The 14,877-nt window shown below is 34.9% G+C and overlaps 1 protein-coding gene across 1 annotated transcript in view; it reads left to right on the forward strand.

Moving 5' to 3' along the window:
• LOC117325336 (TLC domain-containing protein 4-B-like) overlaps positions 1-10,965 on the forward strand; it is a 29,099-nt gene extending 18,134 nt beyond the window's left edge. The window contains exons 6-7 of the mRNA XM_033881481.1: positions 98-171; positions 1,474-10,965. Of these exons, the coding sequence (XP_033737372.1) occupies positions 98-171; positions 1,474-1,798 (399 nt within the window). The 3' untranslated portion in view covers positions 1,799-10,965. The remainder of the gene's footprint in view (positions 1-97; positions 172-1,473) is intronic.
• The last annotated feature ends 3,912 nt before the right edge of the window (positions 10,966-14,877 follow it).

The raw sequence follows: 14,877 nt of genomic DNA on the forward strand, positions 1-14,877 counted from the left end.
GAGACATTGAGCTGTGAGGATGTTTGAGATGTGATCAAGACATTTGAGGATGTTGTTTGAGACATTGAGCTATGATGCCATTTTTTTATCATTACAGAGTTATGGTGTTCTGTCCTACTTTGCCAACTACAGAATTATGGCAGAATTTTCAACTGTATTTGTTAATCTCAGGTAATGTAACAAGCTGCAAAGTGTCTATAAAAAGAAATTGATTATTCTTTCTTTTTTGAACAATGAAAATTGTTAAAAACAAATAAATCACTAAATTTTGATTAAGTTGTCATTTGAATCTGTTAATATCCAAATATAGTGGGGAAATGTGTCATTGATGTACTGGATAGAGCATCTTCGCTAGCCAAGGCTTCTGATTACGTAACACTCCACGAACCCTTGGCGGATATAGGCGTCAGTTCTGGCCCTCTAGCGGTGATTCAAAATTTCCACCCTTCACGCATGAAATTTTCGACCAATCAAAACAAGCGTTACCGATTTACTTCATCGGTGATGTTTACAAACACACATCGAGGTTTGGTGTCATTTCGATGAGCTATGTGATCAATGACTTATATGAATTGATCAAACACTGCGAATGTTCCCCCAAAGATTGTGATTTTTGTATTTAGGTAAAATGCCATGACATAGTCGGCAATGTAGCTCTGTACTGGGTGCCGCATTTTTTGTTTACTGCGAAACCAAGCCAGAATGTAAAACGGGATTTGATTGGGTGCCCTGGGATTCCAGGGCGCGGTGGTTTGAACACGACTATATCCGCCAAGGGTTCGTGGAGTGTAACGTAATCAGAAGCCTTGGCTAGTGAAGATGTGGATAGAGTGACCATTGAATTTTGATGTTTAAAAAGTATGGCCATGATTTTCCAGTTTTAGTCTCAGTTGACCTATTGCGATCGCCTTTTGTCCGCCGTCGTGCGTTGTAAACAATTTACATTTTCAACTTCTTCTCAAGGCCCAGAGACTTGATATTGGGTCTATAGCATGCTGAGAAGAAGGGCTGCCAAGTTTGTTCAAATGGATGACCTTGACCTTTATTCAAGGTCACAGGGGTCAAATATGCTAAAATCTTTAAACAACTTCCTGATAATCAATAGGCCAAGAAACCCAATATTAGGTCTGTAGCATGCTGGGATGAAGGGCTACCAAGTTTGTATAAATGGATGACCTTGACCATTATTCAAGATCATGGGCCAAATGTGCTGAAAGATATCAAAACTCAGGTGACCGTTAAGGCCGATGGGCCTCTTGTTATACATGACTGGGTTTTCCATGTTCGTGGTGTTTTAATGACTATTTATGGAATCATGATGTGGCAGCATTTACTTAATGGCCATGACCGATTATTACAATGACCAGTGAAAAATCATGAATTTTTTTAGATAAGAAAATACAATATATGTAACAGATGTTGATAAGTTGAATATTTGATAAATTATTAAATATGAATTTGGTTTTGTTTCAGATGGTTTTTCGATAAAGTTAATGTAGACAAAACCAGTACATTATTCATCGTGAATGGCTGTGTGATGACCTTCATCTTTGTCTCTGCTCGGGTGTTGTCCATGCCCAAGTTTTGGTATACTATCTATATTTATATTGGGTCGGAAGATTTTGCAATTTTAGGAATAATAGCAAAAGTGATGATAATCAGCTGTCTAGTGCTAGACATTCTAAATATTAAGTGGAGTATACGCATGCTGAAAGGTGCACACAAAGTAGTACTGGCTAAGTTTGACAAAAATAAAAATGAAGTCAGCAAAGCGCAAAAGAGCGAGAAACAGCAATGAAGAAGATACAACGTTGGTCTTTCCTAACTTTTGATTAGTTGATTTTGTTACATTCTCCTTCATGGGATGATATTTTGTTTTCAGCAAAGGTGCTTTTAATTGTTATCATCAATATGTCAATGCAAATGCACTCTAAAAATTGGTTGACAAGTTATGTTTGTCATGTGTTGGGTAGCCAATATTCTGTACTGTTTACACGGTAAAGATTATATTCAATATTTGGTACACTGTATGGAGAAGTACCCAATATTTTGTTCTCTATGGATTGGTTGTGTGAAAATCTAGTTTAAAACCTCAATTTCGGATATAACAATTATGGAATAGGAATTTTAGTCTACATACTATCATCAGATGGTGTGTTTATTAAATCGCTCTTCGTCTGGCATCTGGCCATCCAACTGTCCCTTACCAATTATTGGTATCACTATTTCTGTAGAAGCGCTCAATCATTATCAAATTTCATAGTATGTAGTTTCCCACTGGTCCCTAGTTGTGCATGATTAATTATAAAACTTATCAGAATTCCAGTATGACTAACAGGCTGCCATTTCGAAATATGACAATTCCAGTATGACTAACAGGCTGCCATTTTGAAATATATGACCGTTGAAGTTTGTTATTGCTATTGCTCAGAAAATTCTTTTTCAAATTTCACCTGTAAGTTCCTCTCGGTCTGTCATTGTGCATGTTCTATCTATTAGACCGATCTTGATGTATATTTGATATGTAGTTTCCTCTTGTTTTGAAATGAATAAGAGGAAGAAGAGAAAATCAGAGAAAAGATCAGTCTTACAGAGATCCAATATGTCATTTGATGATGGGTACCAAGATCCCTCTTGGATATCTTGTTATTTATTAATTGTTTTGAGTGTATAACATCAGTACACAGCAAAGTATTTTTTGTTTATATTTACATTGTAAGTGACAGTATGCCTCAAAACTTTTTATCACTTTAATTCAACTGAAATCATGTATCAATGAAACCTAATATAAGTCCCTTTTATTTGAATTTAGAAAACTTAATTAAAGTGTACAATAATGACTCTGTGTATGATGTCATGGGTCCTATTTGTCTTGTGATGAAATTAATATGTTGGCTGCAGATTGTTTTGTCTGTGATGTGGTAATTAACCCCTGAAAAGTGAATGATGTAATCTGTCACAATGGGATTACACCTGTTGGTGACAGTGAGGACTCAGTACACTTTGCTGGATATAACTGCATACATCAGTCTAATCCCCACTTTGCAAGTTAAACCTGTTGATGAAAATTCAACGTATCACTTAAAAGGTTTTTATCAAACATTTTGGAAACATTTTTCCTGGAACTGTGTTATTTTAGATGAATTCATCAACCTTTAATAATTTATATTTTAATAATGTTATGAAAATACACACTTATCTGATACACAGCCATTTTTTCTGGAGTTTTGATAAACACTTTGCTTTTATGGTAAATGATTTTGAAGTAGGATACATTTGATATATTCACCCAGTATAAACTTAATAATTCTTTTACAAGATAAGGATGTAAATGACCACTTTAATATTGCAGTGTTCCTGTGTATGTATTTTATTTACCCTTTTATATATATATATATATATATATAATTCCACCTTGCAATACAGCCTACATGTCTATTTGGCCAGCTTACCTACCACAGCAGTACCCCAATACCTGCTTAATGGGATATGAAACAAGAAATGCTATCACTAGAGTTACTCCCCCTGAAATAGCTCATTAGTTTCATTGTACATATGACATGATTAACATTCCAGTCAGTAGTTTACATTCTTCTCTTCACGTCCCTGTGATTAAATTGTAGTGATGCTATATTAGTCTGTTGATTCTCTTCATGTCCCTGTGATTAAATTGTAGTTATGATATCCTTAGTCTGTTGATTCTCTTCATGTCCCTGTGATTAAATTGTAGTGATGGTATCTTAGTCTGTTCATTCTCTTCATGTCCCTGTGATTAAATTGTAGTGATGCTATATTAGTCTGTTGATTCTCTTCATGTCCCTGTGATTAAATTGTAGTTATGATATCCTTAGTCTGTTGATTCTCTTCATGTCCCTGTGACTAAATTGTAGTGATGGTATCTTAGTCTGTTCATTCTCTTCATGTCCCTGTGATTAAATTGTACTGATGGTATCTTAGTCTGTTGATTCTCTTCATGTCCCTGTGACTAAATTGTAGTGGTGGTATCTTAATCTGTTAATTCTCTTCATGTCCCTATGATTAAATTGTACTGATGGTATCTTAGTCTGTTGATTCTCTTCATGTCCCTGTGACTAAATTGTAGTGGTGCTATCTTAATCTGTTGATTCTCTTCATGTCCCTGTGATTAAATTGTAGTTATGATATCTTAGTCTGTTGATTCTCTTCAAGTCCCTGTGACTAAATTGTGCTGATGAGATCTTAGTCTGTTGATTCTCTTCATGTCCCGGTGATGTAGATCTAGTCTGTTACTTCTCTCCTTGTTCTAGTGGTAGTAATGAAATCCTAGTGGTGTACATTTGTATTTCCCTTTTTGTCTCTGTAATTTCATATGGTGGTGATGAAATCCTAGTGGTGTAGTACTTCTCTTCACGCTCTGTGATTTAATGGTGGTAATGAAATCCTAGTGGTGTAGTACTTCTCTTTATGTGTCTGTGATTTAATGGTGGTGATGAAATCCTAGTGGTGTAGTACTTCTCTTTATGTGTCTGTGATTTAATGGTAGTGATGAAATCCTAGTGGTGTAGTACTTCACTTTATTTCTCTCTGATTTGCATCATGATTGCTGTGAAGTGTTGTCAATTAAGCATATCTATCGTCTTTATTGTTGGCTAGCTATATACAGTCCTTATGATTTGTAGCTGTAGATTCTTTACTCAGCTGATTCCAGTGTATTAGGAAATCCTTACCCTTTTAATGGATTCTGTTGACTTTTATCAGTGTTTAAACGTTGTGGGCTTATCAATGTAAAACTTAAAATATCCTCATTTCTCCATCCACCGATTATATAAATACCATCAGAATGAATAGCAGATTTTAATTAATCTTATAATATTCTGACTGCTTTTCAACAGAAAAACTTTAATGTATGACTGTGATAATATTTTGTTAATATGTTTGACAGCTGTTCATGAGAGTAAAACCTGTAATTTACTAGATTATTTTTGGTGTATTGTCCAGCTGTTCACAAGAAAATAAGCTGTAATATACCAGATTATTTTTTGTGTAAAACGTATTTGCAAGCTGTTCACACCAAAATAAGCTGTTATTTACCGGATTATTTTTGGTGCGTTGGCCAGCTGTTCATGAGATTAAAACCTGTAATTTACCAGGTTATTTTAGGTGTATTTGCCAGCTGTTTGTGAGAATATAAACTGAAATTTATTAGATTATTTTTGGTGTATCGGCCAACTGTTCATGCGAATACAGCCTGTAATTTGCTTTATTTTGGCAGTAATTATTCCATAGACAATATGTGTAAGACTGATCACTGATCAACCTTACATTATGGACCTGTATCCAGTTAAACCTGATGTTAAAGAGGACGTTAAGCAATTTTAGGCCACCTGAGATGAAGTCTCAAGTGACATATTCTTATCACCTTTTGTCTCTTTTCTTCCGTACATAAACAATTGACATTTTCAACTTCTCCGTTACCACTGAACCAAATTCAAATTTGGCAGGAAACCTCAACTTGTGAATTATATGGTCCTCAGCCCCAGGGTCCTGAGAGAAGGGGACAAAAGGGTCAAATTGACTACAAATTTCAAAAATCTTCCTCTCCACTCCAAGATATGATAGAATCAAGTACATTGTACATACTCTTCACAGATTGGAAATTCTGAAGGTCCTTTATCAATATTGTGAATTTCATGGCCCCGAGGTCTCACATTTCGCCCTTGGGATGGGGTAAAGTTTACTATGGTCTATATTGGGGAAACACATTTTTGAGTATTTGTTCCTATTACCAAAGGAAGTTATCAGTATTGGATGTCAGTTGAATAGCATGCGCATATTGGTACTGACTGACCCCCTGGGCTTAAGGGGCGGGGCCAAACATGGTCACAAATTTCAAAAATCTTCATTACAAGACCCAAATAAGGAAGAAAAACAAGTACTCTTCATAGGAAGAAGAGTCTTGAGGTGCTTTAACAAAATAGTGAATTTCATTATCTTTGGGTCTATTTTTCCCCGCTGGAGAGGCGGCAACTTTACCATAGTCTACATAGGGAAATCACATCATTTGTTTTATTTCTATTGGAATTCATGATCATTCTAACTTGGTTTCCATTATCAGCATGGGATAACAGTTTGATGGTACATGTGTGGGGCCAGAAGGGTCAAATCAATTGAAATTAAAAAAAAAAAAAAAAAAAAAATCAAGACCCAAGTAAGGTAGAATCAAATACTTTTCATAGATAGAAGGTTATTCATGTGCTTCGCACAAAATTTGAATTTCATGACCCTGGGGTCTCAACATTTGCCCCTGGGAGGGGTAAAGTTTACTATAATTTACATATTAGGGAAATCACAGTTTAATTTGACTATCATTATTGAATTTCGGTTGCAATACTTCCAAACTTGATTCAAATTAGCTAGACGAGATGACATTTTGATGGTATGCACCTGTTGGCCCAACTGCCTCCAAGGGCTGATTTGCAGGGTCAAAAAGGGTCAGATTAACTGAAATTTCAATTATAGTCTTCGTCTGAAAACACAAATAAGGTAGAATCAAATACTCTTCATAGATGGAAGGGTCTTAAGGTGCTTTACCAAAAATGTGAATTTCATGACCCTTGAGTCTCATGTTTGCCTCTGGGGAGGAGGTAAACTTTACTATACTTTATAAAGGGAAATCACATTTTTGAGTATCGTTTGCTGGGTTTCTTTTGGAATTTATTCTAACTTGTTTTGGTTTTTTTTATTAATTTTTGAAGGCAGTTTGCAAATGTTGGCCCAACTGATCCCCAGGGGCTGATGGGCGAGGTCCATTTGACAGAAATATTTCAAAACTCAGGTGACCATTAAGGGCCTCTCGTTACTTATAGTTAATGTTTTGAAGATAAAGAAACATCATTCTAATAACTTAAATAGGGCTTGATAATTAACATGTTAACAGTTTTAAGATGGTGTATTGTTTTATTTATGATTTCAGGATATTTACTTCTTTCATGATAGGATACTCAACATTATTCAACCACAGTTCTGGCCATTCAACTGTAAATTCTCAGAAATAATATATATATTTTTTTTTTATATATTCTTAAGTACAGGGCCTACTGCTTAATATCTAGATGAACTTGAATAATCAATTGAATGTTTATTAATAAGTTCTCAATGTTTAAGTGATATTTTTTGTTATATTGGTGGCAATCAGAAATGAATGTACATGTACTTTGCTAGTGTTATATCAATAATGGCATAAACATGTATACATACATTCATACTAGTCATAGTTTAACTAAAATGTATCCATAATCAAAATTGAATCCTGCTAAAATCATGTATTTCTACTAAAAGCGAGTTTCTCTCTCAGAGAGTTATTCCCCTTTAAGTTTTATCTGACATTGAATTTTTCACATCAATACTGATTTTAAACAATAATATCTAATATGATATGAATTTTAAGGACTATTTATACATTTGCATTTATTGTTATTTATCTAGATTAAGATAATTAACTCGCTTGAAAGAAATGATTGCTTGATTTATGAATATACCTCTACATTAGTGTCCAAATGCCCCATCCTAATTTTACTCAAATGAGTAGCGGCTCCGTTTTTCATCACACCTAGATCATTTTAAAAACATTCTTAAAATTACAAGTTATTGTTAATTACCCTTGGTATGAATCACATGACAGACATTAGTTATACTTGGACTGTTCTTGTTTGGATTATTTTGGTATTAACTGTAGATATGAGTTTGGTATTACATGTGATCATTAACTCTTCCCCACCTCAACATCCTCATACTGAGAGCTGGTGTTTGCTTTATTAGGATATTTGTTTGATTCTAGTCACCCGTCACATCCAGATGACAATGAAGGTTCCTCAGTAAAATCAGCATTGTTTTTCTACATGTTAGTTGTTGTCTTGTGTCTAATGTCCATGCTATTTATAGCAGTTATCAATTTTATGATTGACAGGAGTTTACATATCCAGTGTATACCTTATTTGTCTCCAAGAAAAAAGTACACCTGTTAATACTGCTGTGTGTATATGTATGACCCCGCCAAAAATTGATGTTTGATTGAATTTAGTGATGGCATTATTACATGTAATCTATTTGTGACAATCATTCCCCATTTTTTTTGGTAGCCTTTCAAAAAGGCATAGGTATTTATGTTCAGATGTAAAAATTAATGTCAGGCAATTCATTTAATTAAATCCCTACAGAAATAAGACTTGTGATTATCCTAACCTGGCTAGTCTTGTATAACCACCGAACATGCTTATGTATCAGATCCACATCTGTGACGCAGCCTTGTCAGTTGAACACCATTAGGTTGTCATATCAGACATACAAATAAATATAAGGTACAATGTACATATCATAAATAAATATTAAATAGATAAATGTAAGGAACATATCAGCTCTTTTTTGCTTTTACAGACTCAACAATATGACCCTTTTACCATAGTGTTAACGTTATGTAGCACACACTACAGATATTTTCTTGTATAGTTTATGCTTGCACCTTATTTCATATTTTATCGTTCAAGATTCCACTGCATCAAAAGATGCATTTTAATTGATGGTAGATTCAGTGTTGTTTGTTTTGATATACACTGTTAGGTGAATTGATTAGATATTCACATTTTTTTTAAAAGTATTATTGACATGATTATGTTTCATTTTGTCTCAAAAGCAAACAGATTTAAAGTTTTGAACATGTCGCTTTTTGTGGTGATATGCATTAAAAAAAACTCCATCTTGTGGCAGACGCGTCAAGTTTAGTATAATAGGACAAAGTGTTTTCAAATGCTAAGTTTTTAATTGTTAACTAGCTAGCATATAATATTAATATTTATAGTTTTGCAAATTTTGTATTCCAACATATTTACTAATGCATTGCTGATATTTATGAGAACAGCAAAATGCCTTTGGTTCTGGGAAATAACTATATCACTTAATGTGGAGAATTATAGCCATAAGTCAGATGGGGCTGATAGTGATTTTAAATGGCCCCAGATTGTCTTTGAAGGAAGGCGTGTTGATATCTACTTTGTGTTATTTATGTTTGAAGATTGTGTTACATTGTAATTTGTTGGATGTTTTACACCTCAATTTGTTTTGTTTGAAGAAGACTTTTTTGTCAGATTTACATTTAATATATAACCACATTTAACTTCCTGACTGGATTGAGAGAGTTGTAAAGTAATATTAACATATGGCTTCATTTAGTAATGAAAACATTCGTTTGGTTGTTAGAAACATGTCAAGTTAAGTTGATTATAACATAATTCCTGTGTATATCTTATGTAAATATGAAAGTGTTTGGATTTTTTTTAATCAGTGTGGCATTGTAGTCAATGTTGAGTTTCAAACCTGCTTTAAATTATTGTTTCACTTTTCTTTGTGATAAAAAAATTAGTATGTTATTAAATGCATGCTGACTTGTTACTGTTTGTGTGAGAGGGTGATTATGATTTCATTTAACTGTTTAAAAACCAAACTTCGACCAATTGTATTGTTTTATTGTTTACTTTTCTTTAGTAAATTTTCTTATCAATTTCATTATGCAACATTTTACGTAAATTGAACTTTGATAGCATTAGCATACGTTGTTTTTATTCTAGTTTTAATGCACCAGTTCATTTTTAGCTCACCTGAAGGGCTGTTATAATTACTTATGGTATGGCGCTACGTCTGTCGCTTGTCTGTTAACTTCTCCTAAAAATCTCTGATAGTCCTGGACAAGTCCATGGATTTTGACCAATTTTGGCGTGAAGCATCCTTGGGTGAAGTGGAAATGTACAGTTGACCCTCCGGGGCCTGAGGGGCAGCACCAAATATGGGTGATATAGCAATTAAAACCTCTGATGAAATTAAAGGATTTGGTCTGAATCAGGGAACCAATTTTGTATAAACAGTGCATCTGACCCCATAGGGATCTCAAGGGTAGCTAGGGTCCCCCATGGGCCTGAGTGGCAATATAGAATTTTCTTTGAAGCCCTTCCGTTTCAGTAGATAATCTGCAATAATTGCCGCAATACCCAGGTGGGTGATACAGGCTCTCTGGGCCTCTTGTTTACTTTGTTACATGGAAATATGAAATATCTTCCAATCTGTGTTAGACACAATGTATTGAATTAGTTTATTTGGTTTGTCTGGTTATAGCAGAGGTTGTAAACAATAGTGTATCCTGTCTATTACCGAAAACTCGAATTCTACAAATCATATATACACTGTTATCCTCAGTTTGACAAAGTCAAAGGTCCATTACCAGTACATGTACATTTCATGTAGTGTTTTGGAGGGGTTATTTAGTCTGTTCATTACTTTACCCTGGTGCGGGGTAGGGGCTTGTACGTGGTATATCCAGATGATTTGGTTGTCTTCGTAATACAAAATGGTCCAGTGTCATCTCCAAATATATGTCTGGTGACTATACCAGAACCACAATTTTGTCATTATTTTGTGCCCATTTTAATTTATGATTAACTTTGATAGCAATAAAGTTACAATGCTGGGGATGTTTCTTTCACAAATGAAACGGTATTTTTCAAAGTAAGGAATGGAATTAAATCAAGATATCTGTCAGTCATTAGCCTCAGTGCTTGTCTGTATTCTATACATATGCTACACTGTACATCAGAAATATCCCCCACTTGGTTCCCATCAGAGACATACATGTTGATCCAAATAACACACATGTTCTTATATAATTATAACATAATTTGATATTGTTGGTACACAAGAGTAAAATCTTAATTTAAGCACGGTAAACACATTATCACCAACACTTAAATGCATTAAAACTTGTTTATTGACTTCCTCTTGTACAATTGTTCTTACATGTGATTTTAATATTTCCATTGGAGTTTATCTACAGTCGATGTTATCATTAAACCATCTACACAGGTCTTGGACCTTTTTACTGGTGTATATTATTTTTAATGTGTTGGTTACTGTTACTTTAATAAATCAGGATGAAAAAATGCATATTTCAGTGTTGTTATGTTGTCAGAGAGGAGGGAGTAAAGAAATTAAACTTTATCAGTTTATCTCCTTAAACACAAAAAGCTACAAAAGACAAAGTATGAAGAATGTTCCGGAATATCCATTGATGAAGAATTACTACATTAGTAGATACTACATTAAATTAAAAAGTGTATGCAGAATAATTATTTTAAAATGTATTGTACAGCCATTTGTCCTTTGAAGAATTGTTGACATCCTAACGCATTGGGAAAATCAACATATTTCGCTGTCCGTTCCAGAATTATTTCTATTATTCTTGACCTCCTTCATATCAGCATGCACACAAAAATATTAGGCTTGACATTATGGGCCTGTTTCGGATCACTTCAGACATGCAGGTATGTTGTCATTTTCGATCTTAGAACCAATAATGGACAAAATTATATAAGTTATGTTTTCGGTTTTTACATCTGAATTTGGTTTGGTTTGTTCAACATCCTATCAATAATCTTGAATTAGCTATGGTCATTTTAGGACGGCCTTTCTGGTGTGCGTGATGCATGTGTGTAGAATGATACGAACGCGCATATACATGTGTTTGTGCACATGTGCCCGACTCGTTTTATAAAATAATAACATATAAGTCGTTAGAGTACATATAAATGTATGTACTCTAATGTGTTATTATTTTATAAAACGAGTCGGGCACCTGTGGTTTGTGTCCCAAACTGATGCCGACTTCGTAGTGCTATATACATAGGAAAACAATCATTGAAAATGGAATATGGATGAAGTCTGAACAGGAGGTCAATACAATGGACAAATGAAGAATTCGAATTTCACTTGTTTGAAAACAAATAAAACGTGCACGTTTTGCCTTTACCATGATCCACCGCTCCAATAACTAGATGAGAAGCTAAGTCGTTTGTATAAGACTTTAGTATCATGGACAAATTAATATTTACAACTAAATGAGAGCCCTCTACCACCCATGCTATAGTACTTGAGCGATCTGTGTATATGTACGCTCTTCCCCATAACAAGGGGTCTTGGCATTAGACCTTTCTAGGATAGTTCACTCTCCTACGAATCGGTTACATCAGACGCGTGGTTCCAGGACTTGAATTTCTTCGGCCAGTGAAGCCATTTCACGTAGTATTGTTTGTTTTGACCTTTTCCTATGGTTTTCAAAATGGTCTCCACCTTCCTCATATCATTGTCCCTAACATCTATTTTCTGTAGCTCAGACTGGTAGAAGGTTACTTTGATCTCGTCTCCGTTATAGTCTTTGACTCTATACACTGGTAAGCCTCCACGAAGTATCTTTTGAGCAATGATGAATATCTCCAGTCCATTTTTGGTCATATTCTCGGGAGAAAAGGTTTCTCAAATGAGACAGCCTTACTTTATCTCCAACTTTGAACTTGAAAGGTTTACGAACCTTCTTCGTTTTTGGTAAGACTGGTTGTTTTTTTCGGCCAATACATTTTCAACCAGATAGACGTCTCATTATCTTTAGACACATTTGTGGGGGGCATACCGATCGTCCGATGATACGTTTGATTATAGCTGTTGGGAAACTTTTTGTAATTTCTTAACGTATTCGTAGTTTCTTCTGTGCGTGAAATATCTGTAGAGTATGGATTTTATGGTCTTGATTACACGCTCGGCTACGGCGGCTTTTGTTTCGTTTTGGGCATATAAATGCTGTATGTCATATCCATCCAGTAGTGCATTCACCTCTTTCGATTTAAATTCTTGGCCCTTATCGATACGTATTCGGCCCGGCTGTCTCCCCTCGTATAAAATGTCCTGTAGTGCTTTTGCTACAGACGCACCTTTCTTGTCTTTTAGAGGTCTCATCTACAAATACTTGGAGAAGACATCTATGACAACGAGTACGTAGGAATAACCATTGTTTTCACTCTTTAATTTAACCATGTCCATTAGATCAGCCGACAATTGGTCCTCGATACCCGTCACTATGATTTGTTTCGCTTGAATGGACGTCGGAGGGATCTCTGAAAGCTGTATGGCTCTTGACGCTGTAACCATTTTCTTATTTCATATTTGCTGATGACGTATTTTCCATCTTTCCGTACATATCTATACAATTTGTCGGGTTCCGAGAAACTCCCCGCATTTGCAGGGTCATAATAAATATCTCTTAGATAATCCTCCCAGGAAGGCATCTTTCCTCGTCGAGTGCCACACGTTGCAATGAAGCTCTGAACGAGATACTCTTTATATATCAGTTTGCATCTGCTTCGGAGTCATCGTCCGATTCATCATCTTTAGAGTCATCTTCTGATTCTTCAGATTCAGATTCATCGTCCCACAGCTCTTCTAAAACATGACTATTCTTTGTAAGTGCCATCTTGACCGCTTTACGATCCTCATAACCATCGTTGACAAAATCGGCCACATTCTCCATTACCTTCTCATGGATTGGTCCATTTTGTAACTGAAGAATGAACATAATAATGGAACTTTTTACTGGAAAATGTAGTTCACGCCCCAAATTTAATCAGTTTCGAAAACCGCCTGGGCAAATTTTGGAGTAACGTCACAACATACACATTAATACATCTTCGTTAAAATATTATATGGACCTAAACGATCTGAATTCTGCGTTCAGAATGTACTAAGTTACTAGGTTTTGGGGCAGTAACACATTGCCAACCTGGCGGATAAAGAAAGGCCGACTTTTTGTATAGTACAAACGGATGTAGAAAGACAGGGTGTTTGCCATAACGAGTGATGATTTAATTTCTCACATAAAACCATGAATACCCATGGTGTACCAATTTACTGTTCAGGGGAACTTCACTATAAAACATGAAAATACATGTATATCAAAAATATAAATGTTCATGATTTAATTACTGTTTTAATACCCGTAGTTCCGTGGTATAACTGATTTCACACACTGATTGGGGATATTTGTTCTAATTGTGTATGCAGTACATGTACCTCTATTTTAGAAGATAGTGACGATTTCAACGAAATCATGACAAACATTTCACCGGGATAAATCAAGTAATTGCAGTACGGATGTCTTTTGAGAAATGACAAAAGGAAAGAAAACATTGGGGAATAGCTAGGTGTTTGTACAGTAACAATATATATTTATCTACACGTATATGCTTTTTTCCCGTTTGTTTGTCGTGTCAATACTTGATTTCGTTGAGCAGATCATCTATGTATATTATCACTAGTATCACTTTTGCAATAAGAATTAGTCGGGATCTATACTGTGTATGGTAATAGCTTCCTTTTATCGGTTATCAATTCATACACGACTCGGCGGAGGGCACTGATAATTTGTGAAGCACGATATATATAATGAATTCATTCACTATAAGTTCGATAAATGTAAGCCAGTCACCAGTGAAGATCAGGCATCCAATACTACTCCACCCTATACATTACTAGCTTTTTCATAAACAGTAGAGGTACTCCTTGTGTACCCATGCGGTTAAATTATGGTAAATGTGAATCAGATTAATATTAATTGGTAGACGTCGCTGGTCTATAGGTCGACATACTGAAAAATAAATAAAAAGGGGGAATGCACCGGGTACATTGTATCACCACAAGTTTAACTCAGGTAAATACGTAAATTCTTAACTGTAAGACATGATACAGCCCGTGGGAAGAAACCACCGTGTCACATGCTACAATACTATGTCCTCAAAGTATGGATGTCCCAATAGGCGAACAAGTTAATTATATATTTATTAAGGGGACAATGCGATCTTATGGTTTATACGAGAAAGTATTTCATCATTTTAAAAATAACTCATAAACAATGAGAGTATCACCTCAACATCGACTGTATATCGAATACTAAAACAATTCATATACATGTACATGTACAGTTTTTTTTGTATATATGTCATATGTAATAAAACAAATGATGCTTCTTTTCTT

The sequence above is a fragment of the Pecten maximus genome, chromosome 4 (assembly GCF_902652985.1).
Source record: "Pecten maximus chromosome 4, xPecMax1.1, whole genome shotgun sequence".
Classification (NCBI taxonomy): Eukaryota; Metazoa; Mollusca; class Bivalvia; order Pectinida; family Pectinidae; genus Pecten; species Pecten maximus.